The sequence below is a fragment of the Scyliorhinus canicula genome, chromosome 25 (assembly GCF_902713615.1).
Source record: "Scyliorhinus canicula chromosome 25, sScyCan1.1, whole genome shotgun sequence".
In the NCBI taxonomy this organism is placed as follows: domain Eukaryota; kingdom Metazoa; phylum Chordata; class Chondrichthyes; order Carcharhiniformes; family Scyliorhinidae; genus Scyliorhinus; species Scyliorhinus canicula.
Genome location: NC_052170.1, coordinates 2,851,468 through 2,871,988, shown reverse-complemented (window position 1 = coordinate 2,871,988; position 20,521 = coordinate 2,851,468). Strand labels below are relative to the sequence as shown.

At 46.0% G+C, this 20,521-nt stretch overlaps 1 protein-coding gene across 4 annotated transcripts in view; it reads left to right on the top strand.

Annotated features, from left to right (window-relative positions):
* Positions 1 to 20,521, top strand: part of tyk2 (tyrosine kinase 2) — a 113,478-nt gene that overhangs the window by 38,995 nt on the left and 53,962 nt on the right. For all 4 annotated transcript variants that reach the window (XM_038784728.1, XM_038784731.1, XM_038784729.1 and 1 more), the window contains exons 2-3: positions 18,849 to 19,050; positions 19,973 to 20,096. In XM_038784728.1, coding sequence (XP_038640656.1) covers positions 18,870 to 19,050; positions 19,973 to 20,096 — 305 coding nt within the window. In that variant the 5' untranslated portion in view covers positions 18,849 to 18,869. The remainder of the gene's footprint in view (positions 1 to 18,848; positions 19,051 to 19,972; positions 20,097 to 20,521) is intronic.

Here is a 20,521-nt window from a genome sequence, read left to right as displayed (position 1 = left end):
AAATGTTCCAGTATTCTGCACCTACTACTCTGCACCTACTACTCCTCACCCCAGTGATGTGGTCTCACTACTGCTTCTCTAAGCCAATGGAACAAAACACAAGCTCCGCTTTTGAGCCCAGGCACAGGGGGGGAGGTGTCAAGGCACCTGTGGTTTGCCCTGTCACTGGAAGCAGCCACTTAAGGTCTTGAGAATGTTTGTGGTTTCAGCATTAGAAGTGCTCCGAGGTGTGGGAGGAATTTGCAGCCTACCCAAAGCTAATTTCAGTCTTTCAATTTCCTCTCGAGTTCATTAAACATTTCTCAAATACAAATGTTTCTCAACAGCCCCAATCAAGATGAAATCAGATTACTTCTGTGTTTTTGTTGGCGGTGAAATATTTGTGCACTTTGATCCCGTTTTCTTTTCCAAGGGCACAAAAAGGCAAAGTGTTGGAACTGCAGTGAGCTGCTTTGCAGAGTTTTGCTCACTAAGCTGATCCTATTTGAGCCCAACCTGCCTGTCGTCGCATAGAGGTTCCTTGGCCCGTGTTTGCCCTGTGGGTTGTGCGTTACTGTTTGAGAAGGTGGGTCTGACAGTTACAAAAGGGGGGAGTGAGATTTCGAGAACAGGACCACCACACACATATTGACAATGGTACATAGACTACAGAAATCAACGTAAGCAGTATACTTGTCCTTGTACCATGATAAAGGCAGAGATTTGGCTGTAGGATTCCTTATCTAACATTTTGCACACAACATACCTGTAATTCTGTCCGACTCGAGGTAAATTATTTAAAAACTCCAATAGTGAAAACAGGAAAATGTGAGATTTAGTGGGTGGTGACCTGTCAGATCAAATATATGAACTTTTTTTAGAAATATCTTTATTGAACTTTTATCATTTTATATCCTAAAAGAACAAAAAGAACAAAGACAGCAAACCAAATAATAACTAAATAGACCCCCCCAGTGCCCCCCCCCCCCCCCCCCCCCACACACACACACACAGATAACAGTGACCAATTCTTTAAAGTACAATATGAACGATCGCCATTGGCAGTAGAACCATTCACTTGACCCCCCTAAAGGTATATTTGACCTTCTTGAGGTGCAAAAGCTCCGTTACGTCACCTAGCCACGCCGAGGCGCTGGGCAACGTCCCCAGTCTCCAACTCAGGAGGATTCGCCTCCGAGCAGTCAGTGAGGCGAATGCCACAGCATCTGACCTGCACCCGCCCGCAGCTCTGGCAGGTCCGATACCCCCAATACAGCCGCTAGAGGACAGGACTCCAGCTCAGTATTCAGGATTGTTGACATGGTTCTGAAAAAAAGAGACCCAGAAACCCACAAGCTTGGGACAGGAGCAGAACATGTGCGTGTGGTTCTCGGGGGCCCCCTCAAACAGCACTCGCACCCATCCTCAATCCCCCGCAAAGGAACAACTCATTCTGGTGAGGTGCACACTAAACACCACCTGGAGGTGGATCAGGCTCCGCCTCGCACAGGATGACGCAGTGTTCACCCCGCAGAGGAACCCATTCCACACCTCTCAAATCCTCCTCCTATTTGTCTTTCACCCCCTCCACCAGGACCAACTCTTCCTCCAAAATCCATCAGTATATGCAGGATGAGCCAACTTCTTCCGATCCTGAGCTGGAAAAAATCTTATCCACTAAGGTTGAAGGCGGCGCCACCGGAAATGTCGGCAACATCCGTCGAACAAAATTCCAAACCTGGAGTTACCTCCATGCGCCTGGGCTCACGAGCCCGACTTTCCCTTTCAGCTCTTCCAGGCTGGTAACCACCCCTCCAGAAATAAATCACTCCCTCTCACCAGCCCCTTCCCTTTCCATCCACCAAATCTGGCATTCAACTTTGCCGGTTTGAACAAATAGCTCAGACAAATAGGGACCCACTTTGACGCTGACCCCAGCCATCACCAACTCCCCCAAACTGTACCCTCTGCACAACCCACACTCCATCCACACAGATCCTGCCCGGTTAGAGCAAATCTATGAATGTTCGATATTGTGGACAACTTGGTTATTGAACAATTACTTAACTGTGGCTCGTGTTGTGTGATAATGAGTAGAATGTTCCGTCTCAAACTCTTGTACTGCTGCAGGAAAATGGCAGGCTGCATCTGGTGCTCTTTTCCTTTCATGAACCGATATGAACGGGAAACTTTCATTTCTATTGTGCTTTTCTTATCTTCAGTATGTATGAAAGCGCTTTAAAGCCAACGACTTCTGTGAAATGTAGGACATGCACAGCCAGATGCCACAAACAGCAATATGATAATGATGAGGCAGTCTGTTTTAGTGACATTGGTTGAGTGACATATACTGATGGACCACCATGGAGAACCACACTCCCCAACATGGACTTGGTTGGCTAGTTTCGGTAAGGGCTGGCATGCACGACTATTGGTTTAAGTGCTCCTGAGTTAATGGAGAGGAAATTGACTCCTGAGCATTAACCAGATGGACAGTATCTCTGATTCTTGGCTGAGAATGGCATTGGCCTCGGATCTCTCTTGATAAATTTGCCAGAATACGGCCTTGCATCAGACTGAGAAATGGGAACTTGGACAAGAAACTGTTCCAGATTGTATTCCGGGCCCATTGAACTGAACGCTTTAAAATATTTTTTTTTTTTTTTTAAAGAGTACCCAATTAAGGGGCATTTTATCATGGTCAATCCACCTACCTTGGACACCTTTGGGTTGTGAGGGTGAGGCCCACGCAGACACGGGGAGAATGTGCAAACTCCACACGGACAGTGACCCAGGGCCGGGATCGAACCTGGGACCTCAGGGCCGCAAGGCAGCAGTGCTAACCCTTATTGAACTGAATGCTGACAGAAATCAGATCCATGACCCTTTTGGAAATAAACATGAAATACACCTGCTGTCTTGCTTGGCCAGCAATTCCTCAAATGGCAAAGCCGATGAATTGGTTATTCAACTCGCTGCTGTTTGTAACTTGTTGCTGCGTTGGTCTATAAAGGAACAATTAATACACTTACTTTTTTTTGACTGGGATTAGGAAAATACTTTATAAAGTTTCAGCTTACTTTTGAAGCATAGCCTCTGTTCTATTGGCCAAGTCTGATTGGCTGTGAAGCACCGTAGAAGATCCTGTCCTTCGGAACGTGTCACATCAATTTCAATTTCCTTCAGTAGAAAAGTGTAAAAATGGGCAGCAAAAAGACAGGCAATGTGTGAATTTTGTGAGGGAGGGCTGTTTCACTGTGGTAGCTAAAAGCATGGATAAACTTGAGAGTGGCATGTTGGTTAGCACTGCTGCCTCACAGTGCCAAGGAGCTGGGTCAATTCTGGCCTCAGGTGAGTGTCTGTGTGGAGTTTGCACTTTATCCCCGTGTCTGCATGGGTTTCCTCCAGGTGTTCGGGTTTCCTCCCACAGTCCAAAGATGTGCACGACGTGTTAAGTTGCCCCTTGGTGTCCAAGGTGTGCAGGTTCGGGAGGATGTAGGAATAGGGTGGGGCAGTGGGCCGAGGTAGGGTGCTCTTTTCAGAGGTTCAATGCAGACCCGATGGGCCATGTGTAGAGATTCTCTGAACTTGAGGGTTGAAGCAGTCCGGAGGCACTCCGCTGCGGGCTATTTTATACATCAGGTTATTGAATTAATTAATGCTATCAGATTTTAAATAAGTGGGCAAGCTGGAAGTGTGGCTTGAAAATGTTCCTGCCGTTCAGGTGCTTTTAGTTGCAACATAACAGTCTCTTTAGATTGAACCTAAGTGAGTGCTTGTCTATATCAGAGTGCAAAGTATTTATTGTTCAGAAATTATTGAGGCAGGCATTATAGTCTTTCCATATTAGCTTTCTAATATTCAGAGGAGGAAATGGACACAATCATGGAGTTTGGTGCTCCCTGCTCAATTGAAAAACATCCTGGAATTCTATGCAAGGGAATGTTTTGCTGGACCAGTAAATAGTTTAAACAGCCTATTTTAGATGGCACCAAATGCAAAATAATTCAAGGCAACAAATTTAAAATGGCTTAGCCTGGATTATTGTGACACTCAAATATTGGGACACTGTTGACATCACGGTGTTTTGTCCAGCAGCCTGTCCTTTCTGCTAACCCCTGAGAAGGTCTGTGGGAGAGCTCTGTTCACCCATGGTTCCTGCTTTTGCTAATTTTATGCAAGAGCCTAAGGGTAATTTGGGTGATTTTAGACAACAGTACGATTACACACCGGTGGACTGCCATGTGAGTACACCCCAGACCTGAGCTCGCGATAGAAGATTGGCTTTGGCAAAGGAATGTCAGGCAGTCTGGCTACATGACAGCTCCATTCTGACTGTCTCATGCTGGATGGACAGAGCACCTCCGTTTCTGGTATTTTCTCCTGCCCTCTGATCTTCAGCAGCTTCTGAAGGTGGTTTCTTGACATTACTTTGATGTTTGGAGGTTGTGCTTAGGAGTTTTGTTATCGACCCCGAGGCCTTGGGAGAAGGTTGCCCAGGATCACAGCTCAGCAGTATGATTTAATTGTTTCAAAGCCACCCAAATCTGTTGAAAGACGCATTATCGTTACCTCACCCTACATTTGGAAGCAAGATTCTGCCCTATTGCAGCCCACCTCATTGGCATTTTCAGCGTTAAATTGACTTCCACGCTCATTGTGGTTTGTTCAGAGGTCAGATAAGTGCAGTAGATGTCAGAGTCCGGGACCAAAAAGGCCACGTTAGTCATAGTTAATTGTCCACCCACAGAGTTTGCTTACGAACTGCCCTTAGCTGTCGCTGACTGCTCTACACCGGATGATGACACTGCTGATCTTTCCACCTCACCCGTGCAGTGTGATTCCCCACCACTTCTCTATTTTGACTTCTGGCTTTGATGTTTTCACAATAAACAAAAACTTCTGAGCAGAAAAATCAGTGGTTTATGCTGTGGCTGGGCCAGAGAATTTCCTGACTGCAAGGTGCTCAGTAATGATGTTTTGAAAGGAAAATGGGACAGTAAGTGGCCAGCGTTGAAGGCTTAGTTAGTAGGTTCAATTCCCCAAATTGCTGGAGCTTTGCAGTGAGGGGTTCCCCAGGGAACATTCAGGATGTATTTCTCATTTTTATTAAAGGGCCGGGTATAGTTAAGGAGATACTTACTGATTAGTCATCAGTAACCATTGGGTTGCAGAAAGCCTCAGAAAATGGCAAGTTGTATTCGTGTAGCATTTTTACTGCAGTAAATTGCACTGAGCTGAAAGAGGTTAGAAAGGGAGACACCAATAGCTTGGTTTTAATTGTGATCTTACAGAAAGCAGGGAGGCTTCGAGAGTGAACCTTACGAGACTGGGATCAAAGTGACTTAAGACATGGCTACCAGGGAGATTTACTCGTAGCCAGAGAGAGGAACAATATGTTTGCAGGAGCGTTGTACGGTTGGAGGTGGTTACAGCGATGGGGAGTGGTGAAGCTATATAATTCAAAGATAAGGATGGGAATTTAAAATTTGAGACTTTGAGGAACCAAGCCCAATGGAGGTCAGTGAGGTCGGGAGTGAGCAGAACTTTGTACAGGCTCGGAAACAGGCAGCTCAGTTTGGACTGAGCTGGAGTTAATGGTGAGAGTGACACAATGGACATTAGAATAACTGATCCAGTGGCCAGAAATGTGTGGATGAGGGTGTCCGAGACAGCCGAGCAGCGAAAAGCTGTGTTGCAGGGGTGAAAGCAATTTTTGTGATGGGCAAGTCATTTGGCAGCATAGACGTAATGGTGGGATCGAGATAGGTGGTGGGGAGTTAGAGTTGTGGAATCTGTGGGTATAGGAAGAGACTCCAATGATAGCGACGCCATGGGTAAGATCCTCGCAGTAGAAGCAAGTAAGGCCTGTCCCACCAATCTGCTGAGTGTGGGGGAAGGGCACAGAAATTGGATGGGAGGAAAATTATATTAGCAAAGGTTTGTGTTTTTGGCCACTAACTATCCAGTGTTGATCGCTGGAAAGCATATGAACAGTGGAGTAAGGCCGTGTGAATGCTCAGCCGATAGTCACTGGCTATCTCACAGTTGGGTGTGGTCGTGGAGAATGATCATTGTCCTTGAACTGAGCTCTGAGATAGTGTTCACGTCTTCACAAATTGGGGAGGAGTCACGGAAATGTTCATCCTGTTCTCAGCACCATGACCATGTTCTTGAGGATTAATTATTCCCTGTTTAAAAATTTCCCCAATGTGGCTGAATACCCAAGAAAGCAACAGGATTGTAATTGATACCATGGGTCACAAAATCCTTGTAATTGTACTCCCTAGCTCTGCTTGAATCGTGTAAAAACTGTTCCGTACGTTTGCTCCACGTCAAACAGTCCTTCCCAGATCAGCTACAGCATTGGTGTCACATGAATTCTCTCCCCAACAGCGTTTTAACAACGTGCTTCAGACCCAGTCATTAAAGAACTCCACAAAATACACCCGTGGCTTCAGTTTCGTATGGCTTTTCCTGTACATCATGATCTGTAACCAATGAGCCAACTCTGATCTGCAATGAACTAAGAGAGGAAGCAGGGGAATTATAAAAGGAGTGGGTCAATAACGGGCATTGAAGCTGAACAATTCTAGTTTCGGTGGTTGCTCGTTTCAGTGACATGAGCAAATATCTCTGAGCTGCAACTGAAGTGGTTGAAAAATTGGAACAGGCATTCTACTTAATGGACACTTAGCTTCCTGCAGTGAGTTTTTAAAAAGCCTTTTTTGCAATTAAGTAGACTAGACAGGTAGGTAAACTAACCATTCCCTTTAAATTGACAGAGCTCTTCACTCACCCTATTATTAATAAGGCTGTTATTAGCCACTCTTAGAATTTTCCTCTTTTGTCTGTTTGATTTTATCAGCACAATTGTGACCGTTTGTTCCTGTGGACATGATCTCTCGCTTCTAATCTCAACCATCTCCATGCTCACCCTCAGTGGATCCTCACAGCATTGAAATCAAGACAAACTATTCTTTCCAAGAACTGCAAGACCAGTGATCATTATTCCTTTTGTCTTTCCTTCCACCGGCAGCCTTTTGAGACACTCTATTACTGTCTCACTTTGTTTGTAACAAGCGTACTGTAACAAGTTTGTAGGGCAGCAGGGGGGCACAGTGGTTAGCACAGTTGCTTCACAGCTCCAGGATCCCAGGTTCGATTCCCAGCTTGGGTCAGTGTGTGGAGTCTGCACGTTCTCCCCGTGTCTGTGTGGGTTCCCACTGGGTGCTCCGGTTTCCTCCCACAGTCCAAAGATGTGCAGGTTAGGTGGATTGGCCATGATAAATTGCCCTTGGCATCCAAAAAAAAAGAGGTTAGGTGGGGTTTACTGGGTTACGGGGATATGTTGGAAGTGTGGGCTTAAATGGGGTGCTCTTTCAATTGGCCGAATGGCCTCCTTCTGCACTGTAAATTCTATAATGTGCCGGAAAGGTTTCCGAACCATGTACACATTGATGGGAGTGATGTGAGGAGAGTGCTGAACAATTGGCGATTTGTTTACTGCAGCATAAAGTTGAGGGAGAGTTTGACAAAAGGTTTTGAGGATAGTGAAAGTATGTTTCCATTTGTTGGTATTTTGGTAGCAAGAGACAAAGCCAGAGTATTATCACTGGAAGAGCAAGGGGTGGGTTAGGAAATATTAGAAACCCCTTTTTGTATGCAGAGGATTTTTTGAACAAGAAATACTAATACAGATGACTACAGCCAAGAGCATTATAGTTGGGAGGGAAGTATAGAAGAATACCTAGAGAGGACAGCAAAGTGAGAATGGAATAGAGCTTAGTAACTCTGACACACTGAGCTGAATTGCTGCCTTGTGAGCTATGAATTCAATGATATGAATTTACTTATTTTAACCTTGGGACTGAAGCTTGTACTTTTATTTACCAGCACATTAGCACAGTGGTTAGCAGTGTTGCTTCACAGCTCCAGGCTACCAGGTTCGATTCCCGGCTTGGGTCACCGTCTGTGCGGAGTCTGCACGTTCTCCCCGTGTCTGCGTGGGTTTCCTCCGGGTGCTCCGGTTTCCTCCCACAAGTCCTGAAAGACGTGCTGGCCGGTGAATTTGGACATTCTGAATTCTCCCTCTGTGTACCTGAGCAGGCGCTGGAATGTGGCAACATTGGGATTTTCACAGTAATTTCATTGGCGTGTGAATATAAGCCTACCTGTGACAATAATAAAGATTATCATGTCCCATCTATCTAAATTTGCTTATTTAATTAAGAAATCTAGAAGATACAAGAGCTGCACCAATAGGACGTAGACCGCAGCACAATGTCACGCACATACTGCCAGAGATTGGACAGAAATATGAGTGGAATAGAAAATGCCAGGAGAGATAGTGGCAACATTACCGGGCTAGTAATTCAAAGGCCCACGCTAATGCCCAGGGAACAAGGGATCAAATCCTCCATGGCTGGGCAGCACGGTGGCCTAGTGGTTAGCACAGCCGCCTCACGGCGCTGAGGTCCCAGGTTCGATCCCGGCTCTGGGTCACTGTCCGTGTGGAGTTTGCACATTCTCCCCGTGTCTGCGTGGGTTTCGCCCCCACAACCCAAAAATGTGCAGAGTAGGTGGATTGGCCACTCTAAATTGCCCCTTAATAGAAAAAATAATTGGGTAATCTAAATTTATAAAAAAAAAAAAAATCCTCCATGGCAACTGGTAGAATTTGAATTCAATTAATTAAAAACTAGTCTCGGTAATGGTGACCCTGTCATCGATTGTCATTAAAAACCCATCTGCTTCAATAATGTCCTTCAGGGAAGGAAGTCTGCCGTCCTTACCCAGTCTGTGACTCCAGCAATGTGGTTGACTATCAACTACCCTCTGAAATGGCCTAGCAAGCCACTCAGTTCAAGGGCAATTAGGGATGGGCAACAAATGCTGGCCCAGCCAGTGACACCCCACATCCCATTGATTTTTTAAAAAAGTAGCTTTGAAGTATACTTTACATCAGTTAATTTACACATAGCAAGTGCCCACCGCTGCTATGTGACAATAACTAGATGATCTCTTTTAGTGATGTTGGTTGAAGGACACATGTTGGCCTCAAGACATTCTTCCTCTTCAGAATAGTGCCATGGTCTCTTTGGTGTCCAGCTGGGCGGGCGGAGCGGGGCCTTGGTTTAACCTCTAATTTGAAGTTACAAAGATTACTGCACTCCCTCAGCGCTGCACTGTGGGTGTTGGCCGAGAAGGACTAAGTGCTCAAGTCTTTAAAGTGGAACTTGGACCCACAACCAGTGACTCATTCCATTCCTCGCTGGAGATGAGCGCTGGTTCTTTTGAAGATCTTAGCTTTGACAAAACAAGAGAGTCAAGAATGTTGTGCATAATTCTGAGCATGTGACATCCTGGTGTATTGCACATTGGCCCAATTGAAACCGGATGAAGAGTTTGGAAAATAAATAACTTGCAAAGCCGATGTCCCTTCAGCATTGCAACTAGCTCTGGATTAAAAAAAAGAAATATACGGGTGTGCTACCAACAGTTAATATTGATGCAGAAATTGCAAAGTAACCATTTATGACACAAGTAAGGAATGAAATGCAAGTGTAGAAAAGTTCAGGTCTGGTAGTATCTGTGGAGAGAGAAACACGGTTAATTTTGAATCCCATGTCACTCTTCTTTGGAACAGATAAGGATCCATTTTAGCATCTTTCTTGCTCGAAACAAGGCAGCAGTACCCAGCCGATCAGAAACCGTAGCTACTCATGCAGTGATTACTACATGGTATGATAAAACTAAGATGCTGCTGCTTAGTGTTACTTGGACACTGCTGGTCTGGCTGTTTGAGGGTTTCAAAAGACAAAGTAACTCGTGTGAGATCCCAAACATTGGTTTACTTCTTGAATGCTGCCACAATTTCGCTTTTGGCTTGATGATCAGCACTTGTGGTTTTAAAAAGGACCATGAACGTAGCTTTGGAAATGGAAGTTGATAAATATAAGGAGCTGATGACGTTCAGAGTAGTTTCACATTCTCCAGGGAATTAACATTGAAGTCAAAGATACCAGTTCAAGTGGACAAATTGATTTATGGTACCATATTTCAACACAGATCAGCAAAAATGTGGACACAGATGGTGGAAGTAATCAAAACTTGCAGTGTAGAAATATTATTGGAGGGCAAACCTGATTTTTTAAAACAACTGACAGAATCCCACATAAACCACTTTTCAGCTGCAATGTATTTCCAGGTAGCTGTCACTTAAAAGGTTACACCTGGGGCCCATCGGAAACGAGGAAATGGTGGACAAATCCTGGACTGAATGGTCGCTGAATTGAGTTTTAAATCGTGTCATAAAAGCATACATAATTACACTTTACACGTAATGTTCCTGACCTGATTACCCAAGATACTGATTTGCTGTGAGCAATATGCGCAGAATGTTTTCTACGAATAGTTAAACTGTTCCTATAAAGGGTGGTACGGTGGTGCAGTGGTTAGCGCTGCTGCCTCACGGCACTGAGGACCCACATTCGATCCTGGTCCTGGGTCACTGTCCATGTGCAGTTTGCAAATTCTCCCCGTGCCTGCGTGGGTCTCACCCCCACAGCAAGATATGCAGGGTAGACTCCTGTAAGGCACATCTCTGTCCAATCCACTCCAAGTATCATTGCAGGAACGCCCTGCCTGCAACAGTAGTAGACTCGCCAACTTTAAGGGCATTTAAGTGGTCACTGGATAGACATATGGATGAAAATGGAATAGTGTAGGTCAGATAGGCTTCAGATGGTTTCACAGGTCGGCGCAACATCGAGGGCCGAAGGGCCCGTACTGCGCTGTTATGTTCTATGAATAAAGGTCACCGTTTGACATCAGTAATCTGAGTGAATCACATTTCAAAAAAAGCACCTTATCTCTGTGTTATTACAAGCCACTTTTTTTTTTATAAGGAAAAACTACATGATTGTGATATGAACAACAACATTGAATGGTGTTTATATAGACTTTTCAGGTAGACACACTTCCCAAGACTAGTCACAGAAAAGGAAACAGATAAAGATTGCTTTGTCAAAGAAGGACATTAGAATGGTATCAGTGAAACGCATTTTAAGATAGAAGGCAAATGTTTATTGAGTGAAGTCCAGGTGTGAAGCCCAGATAGCTGAAGGCATGGCCACTAATAGTAGGGTGCAATGAGCAGGGTCGAGGCAAAAGGGCAGGGGGTGATGACTTACATAGAATTTACAACACAGAAACAAGACATTTTACCCAAGGGCTCTGTGCTTGGCACAAGCCTCTCTCACTGTAATTGATCCCTATCAGTATGTACCTCCTGTCTTTTCTCCCTCATGCACTGCTCTAGATTCCTCTTTAATGTAGCTCTGTTGTATGCGGGTTCCGCCAATATCGGTGCATGAATTGTCAAATCTTTCCCTTGGCATAATAATCTTTATTGTCATAAGTAGGCTTATATTAACACTGCAATGAAGTTACTGTGAAAAGCCCCTAGTTGCCACATTCCGGCGCCTGTTCGGGTACACACAGGGAGAATTCAAAATGTCCAATTCACTTAACAGCACGTCTTTCGGGACTTGTGGGAGGAAACCGGAGCACCCGGAGGAAACCCGTGCAGACATGGGGAGAACGTGCAGACTCCGCACAGATAGTGACCCAAGCCGGGAATCAAACCCGGGACCCTGGAGCTGTGAAGCAACAGACCACTGTGCTACCGTCACACCTCTTCCACATTACTTGTGTCCAAACGTAGCAAGGCATTAACATCGGGATGGTGAGTGAGCAGGACTTGGTGTTGGATCGACCTGAGCAGCAGAGTTCTGAAGCTTTAGGAAAAGTTAAACTAAATCTTGTTAATTGTTTGCCTCATGGTAATATGATTGTGAACTGGGGGAGTGGTGGGTGCAGCTTCAGGTTGGCAATAGAGCCATACTCCATATTATGGGCATTATGTGGAGATGCCGTCGTTGGCCTTGGGTGGGCACAGTAAGAAGTCTTAAAACACCAGATTAAAGTCCAACAGGTTTGTTTCAAATGATTAGCTTTTGACACACAGCTCTTTCCTCAGGTGAATGAAGAGGTGGGTTCCAGAAACACATATATAGACAAAGTCAATGATGCAAGACGATACTTTGAATGCGAGTCTTTGCAGGTAATTAACTCTTTGCAGGTCCAGACAGAGCAACTGGAGAGAGGGGTAACCCCAGGTTAAAGAGGTGTGAATTGTCTCAAGCCAGAACAGTTGGTAGGATTTCGCAAGCCAGACCAGATGGTGGGGGGGTGAATGTAATGTGACATGAATCCAAGGTCCCGGTTGAGGCCGGACTCGTGTGCAGAACTTGGCTATCATATGGGCAAAAAGTGGTCCATACTGATTTGTTTGCCTTACTAACATTGCAGGAACTTTGCTTTTAAAGGTCTTTCATTCATCACACTTCAGAGCAACAGAAGTGCATTTATATTGATGAAGAAAGCCAGTTAGTCCTTGCTGCCTTTCCTGAACTTTTCCCAGTGCGTGAGTGAAATGTACTGAGCAACTGAGTCAGACAGGTGAAGAAGGTCCCAGGTTAAATGCTTGTCTGTGCTGATTTTAGGCAGGGTAGCAGCAGATGTACTTCACTGGACCACTGGATCCCTGCCAGCTATGAACAGAAAACTCACCCAGACTTCCTGCTGTTCTTTCTGGTGGGATGTACGTTTGTGATTGGATGTGCTGTAAGGACAGGATTTGGGGTTAAGGGTGATGGATAGTCTTCCTGTCCAGGCTCATGTGAAGTTGCAGCTGCTGTGTAAGGGAATGAAGGCGTGTCCGCTCCTGTTGACTTTTATTCCAGCCGAGACAGCCACTTCGAGAGGAGGACAGGGAGGAAGACGGAAGGCTGTTTGGAGGAATTCAGTTTGTCAGGGGAACTGACTGGAGGAGCTTACTGAAATGGAACTGAGGGAGAGCTGAATTCACAACTGTGCAGTTAGAAACTGAGAGTTTGGGTTCATGACTTCTTCTACTCCGCTTCCTGTCCCACAATGGGGAGTTCCAGTTCCTTATTCGCAGGTCACCTACATGTTCATGCACCTTAAAACTGTAAAATTATAGCTGTAAGTTAGTAGCATTTGACACAAGACATTTGACTACTAGTGCCTCATTTTAAAATCCTCATGGTTGTTTTCAAATTCCTCCATGACCTTACCCATCCACCCCTCTCGAATCAGCCCGACATCCCTCCGGGATCTGTGCCCTCCAATACAGTCCCTCCCTCTCTGTAGTCAGACCTACAACCCTCCGAGACATCTGCCCTCCAATACAGTCCCTCCCTCTCTATACTCAGACCTACAACCCTCCGAGACCTCTGCCCTCCAATACAGTCCCTCCCTCTCTATACTCAGACTACAACCCTCCGAGACCTCTGCCCTCCAATACAGCCCCTCCCTCTCTATACTCAGACCTACAACCCTCCGAGACCTCTGCCCTCCAATACAGTCCCTCCCTCTCTATACTCAAACCTACAACCCTCCGAGACCTCTGCCCTCCAATACAGTCCCTCCCTCTCTATACTCAGACCTACAACCCTCCGAGATCTCTGCCCTCCTCCAATTCTGACATCTTCCATATCCCTAATTTTAATCACTCCACAATTTGGGTGCCTGGACCCTTATCTCTGGAATTCATTCCCGCAACCTCATAGACATAGAATTTGCAGTGCAGAAGGAGGCCTTTTGGCCCATCGAGTCCACACCGGAAAGCCTACACATTGCTTCTGTTCCTCGCTCTCTCTACTTCAAGATGCACCTTAAATCCTGTCTCTTTTTGCCCACCTTTATTCACTTGCCCTAATATCGCCTTATGTGGCTTGGTGTCAAATCCTGTTTCATTATTACTCGTGAAGCATTTTGGGACATTTTACTGTGTTAAAGGTGCTATATCAATGCAAGTTCTACCACTGCTGTAGAGACTTGAGAAATATTGTAACAAGTAGCAATGTGATCGAATGAAGCCAATATGCTTTTGTGTTGTGTTGGCCGTCAGAAGCTCCACCATATAACACATGGGATCATTATATTGGGCTTCAACAGTAACAGAAAATGTACTCAAAAGGCCTGACAGCATCTATGGGGATAAACCGAGTTAATGGCCGTGAGTTTACAGCCAAGCTGCGGCCGAAAAGCAGTGTTCCGCAGCACAGTGTGGCCGATAGAAGCCGGGAGTCCCCGCTCCCGGGATCTACCCGGCTCTCAACGCCTCATGAGATCAAATGTGATCTCGTAAGACGTTGCAATGTAAATCCCGTCCATTGTGGGTGGGATCACTTTTTAGCAAATCTCCATATTGAAGCGAGACAGCTAGTCTCACTTTAATGTGCAGATTCCAGAGGTACCCGAGGGCTGGGACCGATCACCTTGGAGACCTCGGGCTTGTGCTGTTCAGTACTGGTCTCCACAAACTGGGACCAGATGGAACGGCATTCGTGGGGGTCTTCCAGGGGTTTGGAGGCCCCCACATGCAGGCCCTTTGGGCAGGATAGCACTCTGGCAATGCCAGCCTGGCACCCTTGAGAAGGTGCTGGTGAACCACTGCCTTGAATTGCTGCTGTCCATGTAGTGTAGGGTGCTGTTCGGGTGGGAGTGCCAAGATTTTGGCCCAGCAATAGTGAAGGAATGGCGATATATTTGCAAGTAAGGTGATTGCCTTGGGGGAGAGAGTTTCCAGTTAATGGTGTTCCCACGTGCCTGCTGCCCTTGTCCTTCTAGGTGGTAGAGGTTGGAGGTGTTGACTTCGAAGCCTTGGTAGTTGCTGCAGTGCTTCTTATATACGGTACACATGGCTGCTACTGTGCATCGGTGGTGGAAGGAAGAAGTGTTGAAGGTGGTGGATGGGGCGCCAATCAAGGGGGCTTCTTTGTCCTGGATGGTGTTGAGCTTCTTGAGTGTTGTTGGAGCTGTGCTCATCCAGGCACACTCCTGACTTGTGCCTTATGAAAATGAAATGAAATGAAAAGAAAATGAAATGAAAATCGCTTATTGTCACGAGTAGGCTTCAATGAAGTTACTGTGGAAAGCCCCTAGTCACCACATTCCGGCTCCTGTCCGGGGAGGCTGGTACGGGAATATAGATGGTGGACAATCTTTGGGGGGTCAGAAGGTGAGTTACTCGTCACATAATTCCCAACATCTGATCTGCTCTGGTAGCCACTGTATTTATATGGCGAGTCCAGTTCAGTTTCTGGTCAATAATAACCCTCCGGATGTTGATCGTGAGGGATTCAGCGATGGTGATGCCATTGAATGTCGGGCTGATGGTTAGATTGCCTCTTGTTGGCAGTCATCATTGCCTGGAACATGTGTGGCACAAATTTACTTGCCACTGGTCAGCACAATCCGGATCCGATGTTGTCCAGGCACAGGCTCCTTCAGTATCTGAGGAGTCATGAATAATCATAGGAACAAGAAGCAGGAGTAGGCCATTCGGCCCGTTCAGCCTGATTTGCAACTTAACATGATCGTGGCTGATCTTATAGTAACCTCAAGTCTGCATCCTGCCATGTGAATGTACCTTTAAGAAATGGAGCAGTTCATATTACTGAAGTGATGTCAGAGGGTGGGGGCAGCTGAGCTGAGCTCACTTCTGCTTTTTGGGAGTTTTAGTTTCAGTTTTGGGAAAAAGAGTTTGGGTGTGTCTGTGTTTGCAGTGAGCTGGATCTGCTGTGATCTCTGCCATGAAAGACTATCTCTGAATCATTCGGGTGATTTAAACTCATGATAGTAATGTCTTTAACCTGATGTGTTTCTGTTTAAAGGTGTTAAGTCTTTTGGAGGTTTGAAGGAACATTTTGAGGGATTATTTACTGTTGTATTATTTTCGGGGTTATCTTTGAAGTAAGGGGTGTTAATGGATCCAATGTTTATTTAAAAAGGTTAAGTTGAACTCATTGAATAAACATTGTTTTGTGTTTAAAAACCCATGTGTCCATAATTGTAATACCACACCTGGAGACCAAGCCGTGTGCTTCAAAAGCAACAATACATTAAAGGGAGAGGTTGGTTGAACGCCATGATACATTTTGGGGTTCTGAAAACGCCGCTCCCATGACAATTTGGTGAAACTTACATGGAGTTGAAAGGCTCAAACAGAGTAATTTTGAGAGGTGGATAAGGGCTTTGAAAATAGACCAGACATATGAAGCTCTCAGAGAAATTATACTTTTGGAGGAGTTTAAAAATTCAATTCCTGATGTAGTGAGAACTCATGTGGAAGAGCAGAGGGTTAAAACTGCGAGATTAGCAGCAGAAATGGCAGATGATTATGAATTAGTTCATAAATCAAAGCTTGGTTTCCGACATCAGTTTCAGCCTGTGAGGGATAGAAACTGGGGACATGGGAAATACTCAAGTGGTAAAGGTGATCTGGGAGATAATAAGGAGAGTGTACCTCAGATTAAAAAAGTAATCCAGGAGGGTGGAAAAGAAATGAAAAGTTTCAAATATTTTCACAGTAATAAACTAGGCCATGTAAAGTCCAGTGTTGGTGGTTGAAAAAAAGCACTGGGAAGGCTGATATGGTAAAACAGGATAAGACAGTGGGGTTTGTTAAAGTGGTAAAGGAAAGCCCAAGTGAAGCGAAGGAGGTGCAAAAGATTGTACAGCCAGATCAAGAGGTGATTAATAAGAAGGTGCCAGATCTCTTTAAAGAATTTACTTGTGTGGGTAAAGTTTACTCGTGTATCAGGAGGAGCAGGTAAAGAAGTCACAATTTTAAGAGATATGGGAGCTAGTCAATCTTTAATGGTAAGAGGTGAGGAGTTATGTAGTTTGGGAAGAATGTTGCCAGAAAAGGTGGTAATAGGTGGAATTCGGGGTGAGAGGAGTAGTGTTCCATTATATAAGGTAAGGTTGGAAAGTCCAGTGAAGAATGGTGAAGTGGTAGGAGGAGTAATAGAGAAACTATCTTGTCCAGGAAATAATTTATTTTGGAAATAACGAAAGAAAATCTTCATATCTATCTTTATATTTCTGGCTAGCTTACTCTTGCAGTCTAATTTTTCCTTTATTATCCATATTTTGGCCATTGGTGTTCTGTTTGGACACTGAACAGAATCTTTTTAAAAAAAGCCTCTTAAAAACAGCATTGAATGGAATATTTTTAAACAGAGCCCCTGGGACAGCACGGTTGCACAGTGGTTAGCGCTGCTGCCTCACGGTGCCGAGGATCCGGTTTCAATCCCGGTCCTGGGACACTGTCTGTGTGGAGTTTGCATATTCTCCCCATGTCTGCGTGGGTTTCACCCCCATAACCACAAAAAATGTGCAGGGTGAGTGGATTGGCCAAGCTAAATTGCCCCCTAATTGGAAATAAAAGAATTTGGTACTCTAAATTTAAAAAATAAATAAACAGAACCCCCACAAACAACAAATAAAATCTGTCAGTGGACATTACCGAGGGAGTGCCGCACTGTCAGAGGGTCAGTACTGAGGGAGTGCTGCACTGTCAGAGGGTCAGTACTGAGCGAGTGCCGCACTGTCAGTGGGTCAGTACTGAGGGAGTGCCGTACTGTCAGAGGGTCAGTACTGAGGGAGTGCTGCGCTGTCAGAGGGTCAGTACTGAGGGAGTGCCGCACTGTCAGAGGGTCAGTACCGGGGGAGTGCTGCACTGTCAGAGGGTCAGTAGTGAGGGAGTGCCGCACTGTCAGAGGGTCAGTACTGAGGGAGTGCCGCACTGTCAGAGGGTCAGTACTGAGGGAGTGCCGCACTGTCAGAGGGTCAGTACCGGGGGAGTGCTGCACTGTCAGAGGGTCAGTAGTGAGGGAGTGCCGCACTGTCAGAGGGTCAGTACTGAGGGAGTGCTGCACTGTCAGAGGGTCAGTACCGGGGGAGAGCTGCACTGTCAGAGGGTCAGTACTGAGGGAGTGCCGCACTGTCAGAGGGTCAGTACCGGGGGAGTGCTGCACTGTCAGAGGGTCAGTACCATGGGAGTGCTGCACTGTCAGAGGGTCAGTACCGGGGGAGAGCTGCACTGTCAGAGGGTCAGTACCGGGGGAGAGCTGCACTGTCAGAGGGTCAGTACCGGGGGAGTGCTGCACTGTCAAAGGGTCAGTACTGAGGGAGTGCTGCACTGTCAGAGGGTCAGTACTGAGGGAGTGCTGCACTGTCAGAGGGTCAGTACCGGGGGAGAGCTGCACTGTCAGAGGGTCAGTACCGGGGGAGTGCTGAGCTGCTGTGGACCAGGGTTTGAATTCCGCCATGGCAGATGGTGAAATTCGAATACAATAAAAATCTGGAATTAAAAGTCTAAAGGTGACCATGAAACCATTGTCGATTGTTGTAAAAACCCATCTGGCTCCCTTCAGGGACGGAAACCTGCCGACCTTCCCTGGTCTGGCCCACATGAGACTCCAGATCCACAGCAATGTGGTTGATTCTTAAATGCCCTCTGGGATGGGCAATAAATGCTGGTCCAGCCAACGATGCCCACATGAACGAATAATTATCTTATCGTGTGCGAACTCCGCAGGGTTACCCAAGGCCGGAATCGACCTGTGATCACTGGCACTGTGAGACAGCAGTGCTAACCACTGTGCCGACATGCCGCATTGTCTGTGGGTCAACACCGAGGTGTCGGAGGACCAGTATCTGGGGAGCGCTAACTGCTGCCGGTGCATCAGTGGTGAAGGAGTGGCATTGTCTTCGGTGCCACCTTTAGGCTGAAACATTAATGTACGGTCTGGTTCAGACAGACACCAGTTGTAGAGCAGGAGGGGCAGTTTCCTGATGCATATTCATTTCTCAACCAGTATCTCATTGCTCTTTGCTATGCTGCCCATTGATCCTTAACTGGTACTTTATAACAATGGTATAATCTGTCCATACCTTTTGTAAATCAGATGTTTGTCTCTCTGTTGCAGACTGGATGTTGAATCAAAATCATGGAGCTGTGCCCCTGCACCATGACGCACTCTGACTCTGATCGGGATGGATGCCATTTGCCATCAAGCCCCGGGTTGAGGGTGCACCTCTACTGGTCAAATGAAAATGCGCAGGACCTTGTTTATACAGAGGGGGAGCTGGTTGCAGAGGACATCTGCATTATGGCAGCACAGAAATGCTGTAAGCAAGCCTTAAAATTCTTCTTCAATGTTGCTGGCATGTTTGTAGACTTTTGCTTTTTTCCGTAGACGTCTTCAGGTTCAATGTATTTGTCTTTGTGCCGTCGGAATAAATGTACTGAGCATAGATACTGGCCCTGTACCAGATAATTCTAGTTGGCAGGAATGGGCTGCTACTCTGTGGGATGGCCAAGGCCAGAGATCTGGGATCTCCCAAGTGTGTGTGGGGTGGGTATTGCTGGTTTAATTGGATGTTGCCTCAGGAGCCTTGGCCCTGGCCAATTCCTTGGTGCTTGTCCAGCTGGGATTTACGGACTGACTGGAACACTACCTTACAGGTTTGTTCTTTTTCAAATTTGTTCATGGGATGTGGGCGTCGCTGTGCCAACATTTATTGCCCATCCCTGAGGGCATTTAAGAGTCAACCACATTGCTGTGGGTCTGGAGTCACATGTGGGCCAGACCGGGTAAGGACGGCAGATTTCCTTCCCTAAAGTGACCCATTAGTGAACCAGCTGGGTTAGCATGACAATGGTTTCATGGGCACCATTCGGTTTCTTTAACACCAGATTTTTATTGAATTCAAATCTCACCATCTGCCCTGGTAGGATTTGAACCCAGGCCGTCTGAATCTCTGGATTACGAGCCCAGTGACAATACCACTCTGCTGCTGCTTTCCCATATCTGGAGCAGGATAGTGACTTTCACAGCCCATTGCCAGTCCCATTCAGTATCTGGTTGGTAATCCTCAGTGTTCTGGCGTTATCCAGTCACAGACTGCCAAAAATAGTCATCTCTATGCCAAACCTCATAGCTGGGGATGCGACCTTGCAGTCCCCTCAGACCCAAAGCCACACTTATTACCCAGAGAAAGAGCTGAGAGCGTAACCTAGTTTTATTCATGTGTGTTTTCTTTTTTAAAGCCATTTCCCCGCTGTGCCACAACTTGTATGCACTTTGTGACTTGAAAGAGAAACTTTGGTTTCCTCCAAATCACATCTTCAAGATTGACAAGGACCTGTGTCTGACTTTGCACTATCGCATGAGGTAGGTGTACAGTGTTCTGTACTGTAGATATCCCGCACACTCAGTACTACATTCTGCTCACATGTCCACTATCACTGCAGTTGATTCCTGCCAAACAGGACATCTTGGTAGAAATGAAATGCGAGTTTCCCTCAACACTGAGACCCTGCGCAGTGATTTCAAACCTTTCAGCACTTTTATACGAATCTCTCCACCTGATTTCATGGAAAGTGGGAGAGCTTCGGAGTGATGGAGAAAAGGAAATATCCTCATGACCGAGAGGTTAAAGAGGAATGAGCAGCAATTCGGCCAGTAATTTGACTTGGAAAAGTTCAGCGGAACCAAATAATTCCCATCTTTCTCTGACAGCTCTCCTGAGTGGTCCCAGCATTTCCTGTTTTAATTCTCAGTGAGCTACTGCCCTGTTCATTGATTCTTGTGAAGCT